The following is a 19,825-nucleotide window of genomic DNA, read 5'->3' on the forward strand; positions in this document are numbered from 1 at the left end:
CTGTCCTGGTCTTTATCTCAACTCATGAACCCTTCATTAAATTTTCTCTCCTCTGTCCAGCTGCAGATGGAGGTGAGAGAGCGGCTGTGGTGGGGCCTGGCATCTGCCCAGGTTAACCTACAACTCTGTTTTAATTGGAGAATGAGGGCAGTAATGAGGATTTTGAGATAAGGATACTAAATGGGAGAAGCATTGGGCAAAACAAGTACTGAAACGTGTTGAGTATTATAGAGTAGAATGATTGTGGGGAATTTTTGTTGCAATTGTGGTGAAGGGTCAAGGGGTGGATTTTGTGTAAATTGTTCCTTTTTGTTCTGTGTTGTGATGATTTTATTTTGGTTTTGAATTTAGGATATTTTTCCTTTTGTTTAATTCAATTGTTTTTGTTGTTCTAAGTGAAGCTTGAGTGATGAATGTGGATTTTTACGATAATTCTTAAATGTGTGATTCACAGAGGTGAGGGATGGGATGTGTTGGTTTTGCATGGCCTGGTTTTGGTAGCAGGGGCACCTACAGGGGTGGCTTCTACAGAAGCTGCTAGAAGCTCCTACTATGTCCATCAGAACCAATCCCTGATAGCTCCAAAGATGGACATGCCACTGGCCAAGGCTGGGCCAATTAGAAGTGGTGGTAACGCCCCTGTGATGACACATACAAAAAGAAATAAAAACAAAGTTTGTGGCGCAGTTTTAATTCCATCCAGAGTAGGAGGTGAGAACATGTCAGGAGAGCAACATGCAGACACCAAGGTCAGTGAAGAAGGAGGGGGAGGAGCTGCTCCACGCACCAGAGCCAAGATACCTCTGCAGCCCGTGGTGCAGCCCATGGTGAGGCAGCTGTGCCCCTGCAGCCCAGGGAGATCCATGGAGATGCAGAGATCCACCTGCAGCCCCTGGAGGAGCTTCATACTGGGCCAGATGGATGCCTGGGAGGGGACTGTGAGCCTGTGGGAGACCCGTGGAGAGACAGCCCCTTCTCCTGGGCTAGAGCAGCCTGTCCTTGAAGGACTGCATCCCTGGAAGAGTGACCCAGGCTGCAGCAGTTTGAGGGACACTGCTGCCTGTGGCATGGACTCACGTTGGAGAAGTTCATGGAGAACTGTCTCCTGTGGGAGAGACCCCACTGTGCAGCAGGGGAACAACTCTCCCTGAGCAGCAGAAGAATCCATGGGTGATGAACTGACCACAACCCCCATTCCCTGTATCCTTGCACTGCTGGAGTAGGAGGTAGAGCTGGGAAGGAGGGAGGAGTGGGGGGAAGGTGTTTTTAAGGGCTTATTTTAATTCTCATTATCCTGCTCTGATTTTGTTAGTAAAAAATTCACTTCATATCCCTAGGCTGAGCCTGTTTTGCCCATGACAGTGTTTGATGAGTGATCTGTCCTGGTCTTTATCTCAACTCATGAACCCTTCATTAAATTTTCTCTCCTCTGTCCAGCTGCAGATGGAGGTGAGAGAGCGGCTGTGGTGGGGCCTGGCATCTGCCCAGGTTAACCTACAACTCTTTTTTAATTGGAGAATGAGGGCAGTAATGAGGATTTTGAGATAAGGATACTAAATGGGAGAAGCATTGGGCAAAACAAGTACTGAAACGTGTTGAGTGTTATAGGTAGAATGACTGTGGGCATTTTTGTTGCAATTGTGGTGAAGGGTCAAGGGGTGGATTTTGTGTAAATTGTTCCTTTTTGTTCTGTGTTTTGATAATTTTATTTTGGTTTTGGTGATAGTATTTTTTTTTTAGGTTCACCTCAAAAGGGACTGTGTTGGTTTGAAATCAAACCAGTGGGAGATCACAAGTCCAGATTGAAATTAAAAAAAAATAAGTGAAATAATACAAGGAAAAGCACTGACAAAGTCAGATACAAACTGACACCTGGTTAGGGTGGTAGTAGCAGTCCAACTGAAGTAGTTCAGTTCAAGCGGTGATCCTGTGAAGTTTTAGTCTCCAGCTGAAAGTCTAGTGGTAGCTCTTCTCCTCTGGGAACCCAGTCCCTCTTGTCCTCTGGGAACTGTCCTCAGGCAGTTCCAAGGCCAGGTTATATCCAGGTGGGAACACCTGGCTCCTCCCTCCTGGGCAGAGCATCCCACAATGGGATGGGATAAGTCCGTAAGTCACACGGTGGGTCCCTGATGGCCCATTGTCTGTCATGCGGGGTGGGTCATTAGCGGCTGATAACAGCTAACGGATGGCCCATTGCCTGTCATCCAGAGTGGGTCATTAGCAGCTGATAATAGCTAACGGCCCACAGCTGGTGGTAGTAGAAAACTACATCTATATTGCAACCTAGGACGTTATCCACCCCTTAATCTATTACCATCTACACAGTTCTCACTTAAGATAAGGTCTCCTTGTGGGACACAACGGGTTTCCCCATCTGCCTGCATCACTCACCAAGTATAACCCGGTCCTTGGGCAAAAACAACTCCATGGATGGGCTTGCCTTTGCCTGAGTTGGGACTAATCCAAACAGTCTTTCCTAAAAAACCTCTTATGTGTACCACAGCTACTTTATCTCTGTCCACTGTGTGCAAAGGTTTGGACTGGGCAGGACCGGCTTGATTGATAGAACCTCTTGTGTTAACCATCCAGGTGGCCTTTGCTAAATTCAGTTCCCGATTTTTGAAGGTACCCCCGCCAAGTGCCTTCAAAGTTGTCTTAAGTAGTCCGTTGCACCGTTCAACTTTCCCGGCAGCTGGTGCATGATAGGGGATGTGGTATATCCATTCAATTCCGTGTTCTCTAGCCCAGGTGCTTATGAGGCCATTCTTAAAATGGGTTCCATTGTCAAACTCGATTCTCTCAGGAGTATCATGTCTCCACAGGACTTGCTTTTCCAGGCCCAGGATGGTGTTCCGGGCAGTCGCATGAGGCACAGGGTGGGTCTCTAACCATCCTGTGGTTGCTTCCACCATGGTCAGCACGTAGCACTTTCCTTGGCGGATTTGGGGAAGGGTGATGTAGTCAACTTGCCATACTTCCCCATACCTGTACTTTGACCATCGTCCACCATACCACAGAGGCTTCACCCGCTTGGCCTGTTTGATTGCAGCACAAGTCTCACAGCTGTGGATGACCTGTGAGATGCTGTCCATGGTCAAGTCCACCCCTCGGTCCCGAGCCCATTTGTACGTTGCATCTCTCCCTTGATGACCAGAGGCATCATGGGCCCAGCAAGCTAGAAATAATTCTCCTTTGTGCTGCCAGTCCAGATCCACCTGTGACACTTCCACCTTGGCAGCTCGGTCCACTTGCTCATTGTTACGATGCTCTTCATTAGCCCGACTCTTAGGTACATGTGCATCCACGTGTCGAACTTTCACAGTCAGCTTTTCTGCCCGGGCGGCAATGTCCTGCCAAATCTCAGCGGCCCAGATGGGTTTTCCTCTGCGCTGCCAGTTAGCCTTTCTCCAGCGATCTAACCATCCCCACAGTGCATTGGCTACCATCCAGGAGTCAGTGTAGAGATAGAGCCTTGGCCATTTCTCTCATTCGGCAATATCCAAAGCCAGTTGGATGGCTTTAAGCTCCGCGACCTGACTCGATCCACCTTGTCCCTCAGTAGCCTGTACAGCTTGTCGTGTGGGGCTCTATACTGCAGCTTTCCATTTCCGATCTGCGCCTACAATTCGGCAGGAACCATCGGTGAAGAGGGCATAGCGTCTTTCACTCTCCGGCAGCTCGTTATACGGGGGTGCTTCCTCGGCACGTGTTACTTGCTCCTCTGCTTCTTCTGAGGATAATTTAAAAGTCTCACCTTCAGGCCAGTTTGTCATAATTTCCAGAATCCCAGGGCGATTTGGGTTTCCAATACAGGTGTGCTGTGTGATGAGAGCAATCCATTTGCTCCACGTGGTGTCGGTGGCATGGTGGGTAGAGGGAACCTTTCCCTTGAACATCCACCCCAGCACCAGTAGTCGGGGTGCCAGGAGAAGTTGTGTTTCTGTGCCGATCACCTCTGAGGCGGCTTGGACTCCTTCATAAGCTGCCAAGATTTCTTTCTCAGTGGGAGTGTAGTTGACTTCAGACCCTCTGTAACTTCGACTCCAGAATCCCAGTGGTCGGCCTCGGGTCTCACCGGGCACCTTCTGCCAAAGGCTCCAGGACAGACCATGGCTCCCAGCTGCAGAGTAAAGCACATTCTTTACCTGTGGTCCTGTCCTGACTGGGCCAAGGGCTACCACATGAGCGATCTCCTGTTTGATCTGGGTGAAGGCTTGCTGCTGTTCAGGGCCCCAGTGGAAATCGTTCTTCTTGCGGGTTATGAGGTAGAGAGGATTCACGATCTGGCTGTACTCAGGGATGTGCATTCTCCAAAACCTATGGCGCCTAGGAAGGCTTGCGTCTCTTTCTTGTTGGTTGGTGGAGACATCAAGGTGATCTTATTGATGACCTCAGAAGGAATCTGACGCCGTCTGTCTTGCCACTTCACTCCCAGGAACTGGATCTCTCAGGCAGGTCCCTTGACTTTGCTCTTCTTGATGGCAAAACTGGCTTCCAGGAGAATCCTGATGTTTTCTCTCCTTTCCCAAATACTTCTGTCACTGTGTCCCCCCACACAATGATGTCATCAATATACTGCAAATGTTCTGGAGCCTCACCCTTTTCCAGTGCAGCCTGGATCAGTCCATGGCAGATGGTGGGACTCTGCTTCCACCCCTGGGGCATTTGGTTCCATGTGTACTGCACACCTCTCCAGGTGAAAGCAAACTGAGGCCTGCACTCTGCTGCCAGAGGAATGGAGAAAAAGGCATTGGCAATATCGATGGTTGCATGTTGGAAAACGCAGTTTTCCAGCAAAACTTATGCTAACTGAATATACCTGAGCAGGGCCTCAGCATACTCAGGCCTCAGTAAAATCCTAACAAGCTACAGTGGCTTGTTTACCTGAGAATGTTCTGTGGGAAGAATGTCATGGGAAAGAATAGGGAGTCAGAAGTGTTATGAGAAAGAAAAAGGGAGTCACCGGGAAGATCCCTGAATGTGTGAGAACAGACTGCAGGTGTGTGTGTAGCTATAATTAGTAACTTCTGCAACAGTATATAAGTTTCTCGTTTAGTGAAATAAAATGGAGCTTACTCTATATCTCATATTGAAACTGCCGTGAGTTCCCTCTCGTCGCGATGTTAGTTGCATACCACTTTGCTGCCTTGGATTCCAGCTCGTACTGAAGTTCCAACATGTCCGGTACAGCAGCACTCAGTGGTGGTGTGACTTCATTCAGGCCACGGTAATCCATTGTCAGTGTCCATTCTTCACTGGACTTACGCACTGGCCATATGGGGCTGTTAAAGGGTGAGTGGGCCTTGCTGACCACCCCTTGGCTCTCCAGTTCCCGAATCATCTTATGGATGGGGGCCACAGAGTCTCTGTCAGTGCGGTATTGCCGGCGGTGCACTGTTGCTGTAGCAATTGGTACCTGCTGTTCTTCAATTCTCAGTAGTCCTACAGCAGACGGGTTGTCTGAGAGACCAGGCAGGGTATTCAGTTGTCTTATGTCTTCCGTCTCTATGGCTGCTATCCCAAAAGCCCAGCGATGTCCCTTTGGGTCTTTGAAATATCCACTCCTGAGACAGTCTATGCCGAGGATGCATGGGGCGTCTGGACCAGTCACAATGGGGTGTTTCTGCCACTCATTCCCAGTTAAACTCACTTCAGCTTCCAGTACAGTCAGCTGCTGGGATCCTCCTGTCACCCCAGAAAAAGAAAAGGATTCGGTCCCCACATACCTGGATGGCATCAGGGTGCACTGAGCGCCGGTATCAACCAAAGCCATGTATCTTTGTGGGTCAGACATGCCAGGCCATCGGATCCACACAGTCCAATAGGTCCGGTTATCCCTTTCCTCTACCTGGCTAGAGGCAGGGCTCCTCTAATCCTGGTTTTGGTGCATGATGCTCTCTTCCTGTAAATGTGTTCCTGAAGTCCCTTCAAGAGGATCAGTCATATTATCATTTCCATTCTGTCTGGGGTTCTGTCCACAAGAGACTGGGGCAGTGTTGAACCTAGATGAGCCTCCTGAAGTGGATGTTTCTCTTTTCAATTCACGTACCCAGGCTGCTAAGGAGGAGGTGGGTTTCCTGTCCCACTTTCTCATGTCTTCCCCATGCTCCTGTAGGAAAAACCAGAGGTCACGTCGCGGAGTTTGTCTTCTTTCCCTGGCTGGGGGACGTCTGCTCCTGATGTCAGAGACTCTGGTTTCGGTGAGGCATGGAAAATTCCTTCTTTGAGCTCCTTCCTTAGTTTCTGATGGCTCTCTTCAATCAAGCTCCAGACTTGCTTGGCCAGATTTGTTTCCACTGATGAGACCTGGGTGCGTAGTGGAGCGGTGACAGTGTCCTCGTAAATTCTCAGTTTGTTTGCTAACATGCCCACCTTGTCTTCGCCTTCCCTCCACTGCAGTGTTGCCAGATAACGAGAGTATATCTCTGGTCCGAGCCGCGCGAATCTTAGCCACATTTGTGAAGTGCACTGGACATTATCTGGGCTCTTGGGGAATCTCTCGTTTTCTGAGAAAATGATCTCTAGCACGGCCAGTTCCCTCAGGCATCGGATACCTTGTTCAATCGTGTTCCATTTTCTTTGATGCATCTGAAGGTCTTCTTTACAGAGGTATTTGTCCCGTACACTTGCCAACAATCGCCGCCAGAGACTGAGAGTTTCCTCGGTTTTCCCAATCCCCTGGTCAATGACCACATCCTGAGACAGGGATCCCAGTTGCCTGGCCTCACTTCTGTCCAGAATGGTGTCATTAGCTGCGGCGTCCCAGATGCGGAGCAGCCAGGTTAAGATGGACTCGTTCGCCTGCCGGGTGAATTCCCTCCGTAGGTCACGCAGCACCCCCAGGGATAGAGAGCGAGTGATGATCTCCGGCTCTGTCTCTTCTGCTGGGTGCGATGGTCCTGCCGCATCCTCGTCAGTCACTATGCGGACTGATTTGCTCTTTGATTTCTTTTTCTGGACGGGGGCTGTTCTGATTTGGTGATGGTCTGTGTTGAGACATTGACTGCTCTTTTGGTTCTTTTCCTCTTGCCTGCTGACTTGCTTTGTTTCTCCTCCTCAAGAAGACAAAGTATTGTTCTGTTCTTCAGCATGAGGTACATGGTGCTGGTCAAAGAAAACAGAACTGAAAAAAAGATTATGCCATCCCTAGCATCCAGAGAGAACTCAATATTGTCAAAAATGGCTGTGCCTGACCTGAAAGGCTGGAAGAAACCGGTCTCTCCTCCTAGCCCCAGAGGGTGGGTGCGATTGCTGAGGAGGTCCCAGACGTAGTGGCTCAGATTAGGCCAGGCGGACAAAACTGAGTATATGTTCCGAATGGCATTCATCGCCTCACAGGTTATCATACAATAGGCATAATAAACCAATAGAGCAACTCTCATGCCATTCCCTGGTCGCATCAGGAGCAATACGACGGGCAGATAGTTTCCCATTTGAGGGAAAATATAGAGGGTAAGATACATTACCCACATAGACAGGCTGAGCATCATTGTGATAGGATTTCTGTAATAATAATTATATTTCTGACTTTCCCTCAGATCAAGCCTCACGTTGGGTGCCAAAAATATGTGTTGGTTTGAAAACAAACCAGTGGGAGATCACAAGTCCAGATTGAAATAAAAAAAAAATAAGTGAAATAATACAAGGAAAAGCGCTGATAAAGTCAGATACAAACTGACACCTGGTTAGGGTGGTGGTAGCAGTCCAACTGAAGTAGTTCAGTTCAAGTGGTGATCCTGTGAAGGTCTGGTCTCCACCTGAAGGTCCAGTGGTAGCTCTTGTCCTCTGGGAACCCAGTAGACAGGGCTAGCTCAGGCAGTTCCAAGGCCAGGTTATATCCAGGTGGGAACACCTGGCTCCTCCCTCCTGGGCAGAGCATCCCACAATGGGATGAGATAAGTCCATGAGTCACACGGTGGGTCCCTGATGGCCCATTGCCTGTCGTGCGGGGTGGGTCGTTAGCAGCTGATAATAGCTAACGGATGGCCCATTGCCTGTCATTCGGGGAGGGTCATTAGCAGGTGATAGCAGCTAACAGCCCACAGCCGGTGGTAATAGAATACTTAAATACATCTATATTGCAACCTAGGACAGGGACTTATTGATAATATCACTTAAAACATTTTTTCAGTAGCGTACAATATCCTTACTTCTGCCTTGATTCTGACTTAGATGTAGAAGCTCTCAATGAAGAAAGCCAGCACCTGTTCACAATCTGCTCCTGGCATTTCTCATTGGCTTCCTTCATTCTCTTAGCCAAGAGATTTTGTGCATTCTGCAGCTTCCTCATTGCTATTTTCTGTGGGGTGTCTTCAGAGCAATATGCCTGTGCTTATGCTGCAGCACTTGAGGAGTCACTAGTCGCTCACCTTCGGAGCCTTGGTTCTGTGTTTCCTGCCCTCCTTGTTCAGAGGCTGTCTCACAACATACTGGCAAACATCACCATTCTAGACAGGTTGAACAGCTTGCGGATTCTGCTGGTCCTCTTGGGACCTAGACTACAGGGCACAATTTGGTCTTGCCACCAAGGGATATCCTTTTCACCCTTTTTCACAATGACCACTCGAGTTCACATCAACAATGCAGCAGCAAACGGATTTGTGCTCTCTCTCTCCAGTTCTTCTGGGGCAATAGGAGCAATGGCTCTTGCTGAGCAGAAGGCAGACACGTCCATGAGGCAGGACACCTTGCTTCATGGGAAAGCCTTGCTTGTCGTTGCCACCACACATCTGGACAACATGTCCCTTTCACTCCTCACCAAGGGAATCAGCCAGGACCTCTGTGGCCATTCGTTTCTCATAGAATGTTCTTAGCTTGCACCTGTTGTGTACTTCAATGAGCTCTTGGCAGCCAGTGTCTGGGAAAGAAATGTTCAGCTTCATCTTGCTCAATGTGGCTCGATGCTGCTGGAAAGGGCAGCACTAGCAAACTGGGCTCCCGGCATTTGCAGCAAAAACTCTCCAACAGCATTTTTTAATGTTAGAGAATTAAGGCATGTTGGTCTAGCCAGGATGTGCAACTGGGATCGTTTCATCCACACCTTGTCTGGGTTTTGCAGAGAAAATCATTCCATCACGCATGGCTCTTTAGTAGATTTTTAACATACAGTCTAAACCCAGAGAAATCCATTGGTTCAACGTTCATTGGTCCCAAGTTACACAGTTCTTAGTATTTGGTTTCCTATTGGTTATTGATCCCTTCCCCTTCGATGCTTCTTAGGTCTTCATTCTTTGCTCTCTTATTGATCTTTTCCCAGGCCATGTGTCTCTGAACACCAGGGAGGATGTTCAGGCATTGATGTTCATTAGTGGTCACTTATCTCTTGAGCCTCCAGTCCATTGAGATGTTAACCTCATCAGGCCTTGCCCAGGTGTCCTGTTCTGCTCTAAAAGGGGGACTCGGGAAGGATTCTTTTAATGGATTTCTTGGACAAAAAAAAATGAAGCACTAATGCGGCAATATTATATCTGAAAACTGTTTATTGGTGAAGAAAGGGTAAGTGTTCCTAGCCAAGGGGGACAGGAAAAGGAACAAAGAGGGAAAGAGAGGCAGAGAGAGAAAGAGAATACTGGGCAAATTGCTCCCGCTCTACTCTGGGCACCCCGTTGGTGAGCGTTTGGCAGATGGAGTGTGTGCTGCGAGCTGCTAGAGTCTGCGTGACTCCCGGGGCGGAAGAGCAGGGACAGGACTTGAGGTGGGCAGGGTCGGAGCACGGTGGCTGCAGGCAGCAGCGGCTCTGGGCTGGGTGCAGGCAGGGTGCAGGCAGCAGCGGTGCCAGGCTGGGTGCAGGCAGGCTGCAGGCAGCAGCGGCTCCGGGCTGGGTGCAGGCAGGCTGCAGGCAGCAGCGGTGCCAGGCTGGGTGCAGGCAGGCTGCAGGCAGCAGCGGCTCCAGGCTGGGTGCAGGCAGGCTGCAGGCAGCAGCGGCGCCAGGCTGGGTGCAGGCAGGCTGCAGGCAGCAGCGGCTCCAGGCTGGGTGCAGGCAGGCTGCAGGCAGCAGCGGTGCCAGGCTGGGTGCAGGCAGGCTGCAGGCAGCAGCGGCTCCAGGCTGGGTGCAGGCAGGCTGCAGGCAGCAGCGGTGCCAGGCTGGGTGCAGGCAGGCTGCAGGCAGCAGCGGCTCCAGGCTGGGTGCAGGCAGGCTGCAGGCAGCAGCGGCTCTGGGCTGGGTGCAGGCAGGCTGCAGGCGGCGGCAGTGTCTCGGTCGTCGGGCAAACAGCGAGCACGAGGCTGTCGCGGTGACGGAGCTGCCTCAGGCAAGCAGCGAAGCAGAGCAGGACACGGGCAGCCAGGACAGCCAGGACAGCCAGGAAAAGAGCGGACTGCAGGAAGGAAAATGCGAACGGGGCGAAGGAGACAGAGCTGGCCCTCCGGGCGAACCCCTGCTCCCTCCAAGCCCCAGAAAAATGACCCCCGGTTGTGTCGCAGCTAACTGCTTTTATGCGCTCAGCCCTCCTACAGCATGCCTTCCCGCGCACTCCTTCCGCGCGTTTTTCCCGGGCATCCGGGGACGTGTCCCACCAGTGAAAGGGGCGTGCCTTGCAGAGCAGCAGTGGAACCTTCCTCTCTCCTGATCGCTGCCAGGCGAAGCCTCTCAGGGGACAGAGCCCCCAGATGTATACAGCCCCTAAAGTATGTTTTTCACCTCACGTAGAACACATGTTGAGGCATAAATGAAAATTACATTGGGGTCTCACACCAGGGAACAGAGTCTATTGAAAAGAAACTTCCATTCCCTTCCTCCTGGGTCAAGAGGAACAAAACCCCTGACTAAAGTTAGTTAAAGGTTTTAGAAGTCGTGTCATTCCAACACTACTACTTATTGCTTTTATAATATATGTCTGAAAGTATTTTGGAGCTAATTGTTTTCATATATAAAACTGTAATTTGTCTAAGAGCAATGGAAACCATAAAGAAAATTTGGGAAAAAAGAAAGGAAAAATCACAATCATGTGTAAGGGGAAACAATCTAATCTGTACCCAAACAAGCTGTAATACACAAACTCCATTTTCTAACTTACTAGTTATAAGCTACAAAATAAACGTCTGTTATAATCCAAATGCTGTCAAATTTTTTTTCTCTTTTCAATCAAATTTTCTATTGGCTTAATGGGATGCAAGTTCAATAAGGATAGCAAGAGTGAAGCAATACAGAAAATTATGTATCTTTCTATTCATACATAGGAAAATGTTAGGTCTCAAATTCACATTCAGATAAACACACATTTTGACGTGTATGGATAAGATTTTAATGCCATGCCAGTTTTACAGAAATGTAACTCTCCTGATTTGAGTGGTTATCACAAAAATACATTAATAACCACCAGCATGCAATGAGACACGGTAGCTTAGGAGAGACTGGCAGTTCCCCAAACAGCAGGTGTGCCTCTTGCATCCAGCAGATCAAAATGTTCCTTGCTTTTCCAACAGAAGACTTTGGGAGATTAAATGTACCCACTATTCTAAACCTGACAATGGTTCCTTTTAGGTTATTGAACTGGTACAACATTTAGAGCCTGGAGAGAGCAAAGAAGGTATGGCTTATTGTATCTGCTAGAAAGACTGCTTTGAGGCCCTTCTTCAAAGACATTCACTATGTAGGTCTGGCATCACCAGAATAAGTGTGACTTCAGAAAGTGCCCTAACATCCACAGGTCTCCACATCTCCAATTCTTCCCCTTCCTGACTCTAGCTATCTGAATTTCAGTCAGCACATGCTACGTTGCTCTACCTGCTGATGCATGAGCAGGTTTGGTAACACATAATGCATTTAGGAGCAATGCAGCCACTGGATGGACTCACTTCTGACCCTGTCTGAACTTATACAGGTGAGTACACACACGACTGATGAGGTAACAGCTGCTCAGTTGCCTTGTTCTTCTGTACACTTGGCCTTTGCTCACCGGACTTAACATGACAGTCACATGTGACATGATGCAATATAACTGCAAGACAGGATGCAGAGAAATTAACAGGACTTGTTGTAGATACACCCTCACATCACCCCATCTCTTAAGTGCACTGTGTTGCTTTGGTGGAGAGCTCATCTCATAATGGGTGGTAAATCAGGGACAATTAAGCAAAGTGGTACTCTGAAAATACCAAAACAATGACTGCAGAGATTATAAGCAGGCTATATTTAATTAAATCAATGTTCCAATGTACAAGGAGATGCAGTCTGATTAAGACCCTCTACCAGGTCTTATAATCCTGTTTTATAAACAATTGGAGAACTTGTGGGGGTCATGAACTTTAGACAGCCTCTTCCCAAATAACTAGGGATTAAGTCATACTAAAGAAATCTTTCTCAAAACAAATACAAAGCCACACAAACTTTTGCTTTGCTAATTAGGTTGCCTTTAGTACACTGATGAAGAGACACAAGAGAGGGTAAGAGGTAGAACGGGGGCACTGCAACATGGGCAGACTGAATGAAACAGACTGACTGCCTTCATGCAGAGTACCCCACAGGTCTTAATCCAAAATACATCAGGAACATTTTGAAATGAGTTTTATCCTTTTCAATGACTCACAGTGAGATGCTGCATATCGCTTGGCCTGTCTCTTGGTTTTTGTCACTGTCTCTACAACTACCAGCACTGCTTTTGTAAAGTCTCTGGAGATCTGTGGGAAAGAGTTCTCTGGAAAACCATCTCCATTTACTATGTCTTGGACACATCACCACCATTTAAATGAAGGTTTGGACCCCAGAGACTGCTCTTTTTGTGTGCCTGAGCCTCAGCTGACACATTCAAGCTCCAAGCAGAATATTTAAGCACCTGTGCCAATGCCCTGCTCTGTGTGAGCCTGGCAGTGACAGCCAGGAGCAGAGGAAGGGATGTGCCCTGCTTAAGCAGTCACTTCTGTCATGTTTGCCATGGAGACAAGCAGGAGGGTATTTTTAACAGAAGACACTTCCTTTGCTGGTCTGGCAAAGCCCAAGGCTGGTGACCTTGCAGGCACAGTGCAAACCCCATCTGTTTCCCGAGGAGATGAAGGGTATTTGAGCAATGCAGGTGATGACATTTTGTTTGTTTGATTCTTTGGGAGAGTTTATTTTGTTGTTTCTAAACTGAGTATGTGAAATCATTTTCTTTTCCAGTGAATTGTCCGTGACATTTTGAAAGATTTTATACAACAAAACCCCAACAACCATGTAAGTGAAATACCCACAACGTACACAACTGTAATTAAGAAAGGCAACAAAAAATTGATTTATTGCATCATTTCCCTCTAGAAAAAAATTAATGAAACCAAATTACAAATAAATGAGAACCCTTGGGGAAACTTGCCCTCTCTTTCCTCCCTGAAAATGGAGCAATTAAACAAAGCACGCATTTTTTACTAGGTAAGGGGGTAACTGCTTATAATCAAGGCCACATGTTCTACTTTCAAGGACCTTGGGAGGTCTGTCACATTAGGTGATACTGTCAGCATCCCTTTAGGAGAGCAAACAAAGACAATGTTTTCCTACGCTGACCTGAAACAATGTAGTCAGGAGTACTGCAAATCCACACCCATTTTAAAAACAAAACGAGTGAATTACCTGTGAGACTCAGATAAACCACAACAGAAAACATCCCCAAGTAGCACAGACTCATCTCTTCCTCAGCCTGCCTACAAGAGCTGCAAGAGAATCTGTACAAGCCAACATGGACCCTGAAGGTCCATTGCTTTTGAGCCAATGCTGGGAATTTGTTAATCAGTTAAGATAAGCATCAGAAAAGCACTACTTATTTCAAGTCAGGCATAAAAAATCTAGCATATACAAGCATAAAACTACAAATTTTTGAAATCCAAACACACCAAGGACCTTAGTGCCTGCACTATGTGAGTTAAGTGTAATGCAAAGGAATCAGATATTGCATGAACTTCTGCCAGCTTTCTAAGATATTTGAGGAATTTCTGAAGAATACGTAGGCAGGCAGAAAATAGCATCAAAAATCTGTGGCATGTAGCATGTTTCACTGCTTAGGTGGGAGGAGGAACTGTGGTAATAATGAAGGTAGTAATTCTTACAGTGTGCACTCTGAAGAATAAAGGTGCTTCAGTTTCACAGAAGCCAGGTTTCTGTGAATGGCACATGCCCTCCTGCAGTGACTGCTGAAAACCACAAAACCTCAAATCTGCTAAACACTTATACCTGAGGAACCGAAGTGATGATTAACTGGGCCAAAGAACTGGGCTTTCTGGCTGCTAGAAGCAGGAGGGTACCTTCAGATATTAATGTGAATGAACTGAGTTTTAATTGGAAGCCCTTAGAGCTTAGTGTTAGATTTGGGGTTTTTTCCCATTTCATGAAACTTGTCAGTGGTTAAAATAATTCTTCAGAGGTTTTTAATATTTTGGGGAAAAATAAATGTTCAGGCTTTAATGAAGAACATTTTCTCCCAAGAAAGTTTAGCTTTTCTACGAATGCAAAATGTACTTGTGTGTCTGGTTAACATTAACCGAGTCTCCTACACAGACATTAAGAGTAAAGACAAGGGAGAGCTGCTATCAGCTACACTACCATTTCAGCCACACTGTCATTTCAGCTATACTTCTGCCTTCAGAACACAAACAAAAACAAATATTTCTAAAGGCATGCATCCCTGACACTTTTGAGCAACACTCCCTGCTCTGCAAAAATCTGGGTGTTGTGACAACAGGTATCCACAGGATAACAAAGGCTTTAATGCATAGTGACTATATGTAGTTTTTAAGCCTATTTTCAGAGAGCAAACTGAAAGGAGAGCAAAAGACAAAACATTTGCATTTGCCAAAGGATACAGAGTTTGCCAAAGTAGCCCCAAGTACAAGAAGCTTGGTGCAGGGCTGGAGCACATCACAGACAGGACATGGTTGTGGGCTGCAGGAGCTCTGCCTGGTCATGAGGGTCTCTGCCAGGCCCTTGGAGCAGGGAAAACAACCTCTCAGCCACTGCAGCACCCATGTGCCTACCCTGGGCCGGCACAGACTTTTTAAGCCCATTCCAAGAGCAGCGCAATATGCACAATGCACTGACTATTAAGATCTGACCCAGGTACAGAGAACCAAGCCCATGTCCCTTAAGAACCTCTCCAGAAATCAGTGCTTGCACACACACCAGATGTGAACTTGATTCCAAGCTCTAATGACAGAGACCCATGTTTTAGAGACATCTTGGCAGGCCTCTGCAGAACAAGCAGTTTCCAAAGGCAAAGTGCCTTCCCTGGAGTACTGCAGTAATAAGCACAGCATGAAGACGATTCCACCCTTATTAACAGAGCTAAACACTTTATCTTTTCTGACCAAAGGATGCAGCTGCTCACATCCAAAGATAAACAAGATACCAAGGAGCACATACATGTGCCTGAGGCAGCAGGAGCTGACCCTGGAGGATCCATGGGCCAAGGAACTCCAGAGTGCACTGCACGAGGTTTTCACAAACATTTACTTCAGAAGTTAAACTTATTAGCTCAGCAGCCGTAGCAAACTACATGCAAACTGTTCAAGTGACTGAATTTATGAGGGAGGGACAAAACCAATGGAAACTACCATATAAGAGTCAATGAAAACAGAGATTCCACGACAGAGAGGCAATTTACAAATAAATTTTTACCAGGTTAAACTGGTGGATCACTAAGCATGTTGTTCATGTTTCTGCAGCATGCAAAATCTTCTTGCAGAGCTCACAGTCCTACCTCAATAGTTGCTGCTCCTTTTCATTAGTCAATTAGAAATTATTTGTAATTGAAAGAGTTAGAAGAGAAAAAAATAGCAGGTTTTGTGCTCCTTTTTATTGTTCATTAATCTGCTAAGATTTTATCCAGGCATTTTGTTGCATGGCATTCTGTCCCCTATAAATGCCTTCAAAACTGGAACTTAGAAGTACTGATATACTTATTAATATAAAACACTTGGAACATTAAGGATAAAGCTCAGCTAGTCCCCACACCTTGCTCTGTTTCCTCCATTGTTTCTCTTTGTCACATTGGGGTTTTTTGCTGTTAGAAAATGTGATTTGTGAGATTGCCAATATGCTGTGTTGGCTTGGCTGGGATTCTCACATACAAGCTATGACTTTGGGAGTGATGAGGAGAAACAGCCCCCCAAAATCAGCCCACAGAGACACCACCACTGGCAGAGAATTGCATCCTGAGGAAGCCCAGCAGCAACTAGACCAACACTTACTGCAATGTGCATGGTCTATATAGGTACACAAGTGTAAATACAAAAGTTAACAAGTTGGTATGTTGGTTATTTTCAAATGCATTTTCAACTAATAGTTTTGCTATGCAGCTTCTGATCAAAAAGGGGTGCTTACTTCTTTATATTGTATCATTATTTTCATGGCTGTGCTTAATAGTTAAGAGTCTTACTCCTCAGAAAACTGTATGGGTTTGATTTGGTCTTTCTGGGTTGCTGAAATTATAGATGTAATATATAAGGTTCAGCTTCAAAGAACAGAAAAAATGAAAAATAGACTTGCCTCTCTCATTTCTCCCCATGATACTCACTTATCAGTTCTGCATGAAGCCAGCACAAAAGTCAGAAAGTAGCCATCCAAAAATACCTGGAAATGACCTCCAGAGCAGAGAAATGGCATTAGAGTGATCCTCCCTGGATCTTTTCAAGTCTTTGCTCGTGGCTTGACTTCCACAGGATGTTTGCTGCAAGCTCCTCAGACAGGACTGAGATGCATAAGAATGGGGGTGCCTGTGCCTGGAGAGCAACTCTTTCCACCAGCAGGCCTCCACAGCTACCCCAGACACACTTTATTTACAGATATACTTCATTTCTGTGTAGCTTTAATTACAAAAAGGTGTTTGTACTCACTGAATGTGCGGATGACATCGCTCGGCGCGCTGGAAGGGCTGGATCCAAAGGAGTTTGCTGCTCGGACAGCAAACTGATACTTGGTGTTTGGGAGAAGTCCTTTGAGAACCATGGACTCCATCTGGATCTGCTCTCTTATTACCGTCCAGTTGCTGTCAAGGTCTGGCCTTGAGGATCAAACAAAGACCAGATCTTAAATAATTTAAACTGGCTGTATAAATTATCTGCCTGTAAATTTTCCTAGGAAATACACAAATAAATGAGACAGAAGTCTTTTAGATCATCACTGAAACCCTTCACTCTTAAAGGATCAGACAGTGCAGCCAACCATTACCAGGCTGTAAAGCCTGTGATGTCAGAACTGCACAGTCATACAAACCCACTATTCAGATTTTCCTCATGAAGCCAAGGAGGTTATTTAGAGCACCAAATGACAAATCCAGTTATGTTTGTCAGTTTCATGCCTTTTAAATCCATAGTTTTCAAGTGAGGGTCTATTACCTCCTGTTCCCAACTCCCTGTGTGGCTGTATGAAGAAATACTTCACAATAGAGGGAAAGAACTTGATTTATTTCTAAGGGGTTGTGTTCTAATTACAGTAAGTCCCTTCAAACACATACAAGCATTAGCAAGATGACAATCCAACCCTTGATCTCCCAGGTAATAAGGTTAATGCATTCACATAGAAAAATATGGATCCAAAGTCTTCTCTTCAGAAAACAAACAAACAGACAAGAAACCCCAACCCAAAAAAAAAAAAAAACTAAACAAAACCACCAAAACCCCCCACAAAGACAACCCAAACCCCACAGAACAATAATGCAGAGAACTTGGCCTACATACATGGATTTTGTAACAAAATTTCCATGGCTGCTTTTGGATAATGCCTGGTTAAGTCCTGATTCATAGTGGAAGCCAGCTCCCATTAAGTGCTTCTCTAAGTGCCATTATAATATATCTGAAACCAGTATAACCATTCACAAGGCAGTTTGGTATCAAATGTTTTAAATTCATACACAGAGGCACATTTTAAAGGGGTGGGCAACTTCAAGTACTAGAGAGAGTATTCTGATGCTTTCAACACCATTTCCACTCTCTCTGAAAGTGGCCTCTTCTTATCAAAGAGAGAACAAAATGAGAAGCTAAACAAATACAAACAAAACAAAAATGTAAACATTCACTCCAGGCCACCCAAAATATTAAAATTAAAGTTTATGGCAGTAAAATAAGGACAGAAATGGCTTTCAGATAAAATTATTCCAGTGTTCTTGCGATATTTATTACAGGAAATAACCTCCAAGTGCACCCTGAATCTACCAGTGTTTACACAGGACTAGCTGCAAATGTCTCCAACAGTCTTCAAATTAAAAATTATAGCACAAGGCAGGCATTTTGCATTTGTTTATTTTCAGATGGAAGGAAATGCCAGAGTTAATGTATGTTTTCTTTCAGTGGTCAATACAAGATTTATTGATCACTGAGGTTCCACTGCTTTGTGCCAGCATGGCAAATGCAGTGGCAAAGCAGCACTTCCAGCTGCCTGGCTCAAGTGCACAGTGGCACACAGGACACGAGTATTTCATTGTCTTGCTAAAAATAAAAACAAAATCAGACAAATGCACAAGATGTAATGACAGCTAAACAGACCATCTTAAGTCACCCTTCACCACCATTTCCTGGTAGACAGGAGAGCATTTATTTTGGCTACTCTTCTATTGTTTCCCTCCTCTGAGCTTTTGATGCCTGGGCCAAAATGAAAATATATAGTGTTTTCCAAATGAAAGCTGTTAACATTGCTTCCTTCCAAAGGCTTGCTTAGTAGTGTTTTCAATTTTCCCGTACACATCCTTTTTTGGTTCTAATTCCCATCCAAGGAATTCCTGCTTGCTCAAAAGCTGCCTTTTTGCAACAGACCTTGCCAATGTATCCAACCAAGGGGAAACACACGGCTTTGATGAAGGGACCCAAAGGAGGCATTGCACCCTAAAAAGATTTAGGAGATAACACAGACAGCAGGATACCCTTCAAATACCCTGCTGACTGACTGTCTCTCCCAACATTTCCTTCTGCAGAAGTTTACAGTAAAGGAAATGCCTGCAAACATGTAAGGATCTGCAGCTGAAGGAGAGGGAAAGAGGGAGATTTATCACTTGACCTTTGCTACTTCGCCAGAGTGCTCCCTGTGTGAACAAAACTGTATTAGATGAAAACATGGCAAACAGATGGGGAAAGGAACACAAATTCAGCTGGTGACTGCATCCAGGGCCAGCCAGCGCCTGTATTCCCTGAGATGGAAACATTTTGTTGAAAATGGTCTCCATGGTACTTTTTTTATGGCAAATTTCAGTGTGTTGTCAACTTTTACACTGCAAGGGCTCATTTTGATACCACTTTTCCCATTTTTCCACAGCACTACATTCCCCAACATACCACTTTTCCCATTTTTCTGCAGCACTACATTCCCCAACACGGGTCTCTCTGCCTCTGGCCAAGCCTTTGCAGGGCAGCTCCCAGTGTTGTATCTGTGAATGGGGAAATCAGACTATTTCCATGGACACTGCCTGCTCTTGAAGCTGCAGCTGTGCACCTCCAACACATAAATGCTATGCAGCAAGAATCTAGCACAAGTCATAGTGGTTTTGAGATAATAAATATATGGCTAAAGTCAGTAGGACTGGACGGGTAATACACCAAGGGCAAAATTCCATGCAAAATATACCCAAAAAGTTTGGATTATTGCTTTATGTTGTAACCAGGCAACTGATTCAATTCAAGAAGAGAGTTCTTTCTGATGCAGAGAACAGCAATTTTATAGTCACTTGAACTTCCTTTGAAAATCACCTGGAAATTATTTAAGTGTGAGGCACCCACTAGCAATCCAATTTTTCTAAGGTATCTGATTGTTCTTCTGTGCCGTATTAGTACTCATCTCAAGGGGCAAATTCAGCCCTATAATGGTTTTTGAAAAATATTCAAGCAAATAGTAAGTATGATGACAAGTACAATACATCATCATTCGCTATGGAAAAAT

At 46.0% G+C, this 19,825-nt stretch overlaps 1 protein-coding gene and 1 pseudogene across 3 annotated transcripts in view; both read right to left on the reverse strand.

Annotated features, from left to right (window-relative positions):
• Positions 1-19,825, reverse strand: part of EGFLAM (EGF like, fibronectin type III and laminin G domains) — an 83,817-nt gene that overhangs the window by 35,479 nt on the left and 28,513 nt on the right. For all 3 annotated transcript variants that reach the window (XM_085043823.1, XM_085043822.1, XM_085043824.1), the window contains exon 7: positions 16,795-16,961. In XM_085043823.1, coding sequence (XP_084899949.1) covers positions 16,795-16,961 — 167 coding nt within the window. The remainder of the gene's footprint in view (positions 1-16,794; positions 16,962-19,825) is intronic.
• On the reverse strand, positions 8,102-8,912 carry LOC146425063 (small ribosomal subunit protein eS6 pseudogene; annotated as a pseudogene).

The sequence above is a fragment of the Lichenostomus cassidix genome, chromosome Z, assembly GCF_008360975.1.
Source record: "Lichenostomus cassidix isolate B80296 chromosome Z, HeHo_3.0, whole genome shotgun sequence".
Taxonomy (NCBI): domain Eukaryota; kingdom Metazoa; phylum Chordata; class Aves; order Passeriformes; family Meliphagidae; genus Lichenostomus; species Lichenostomus cassidix.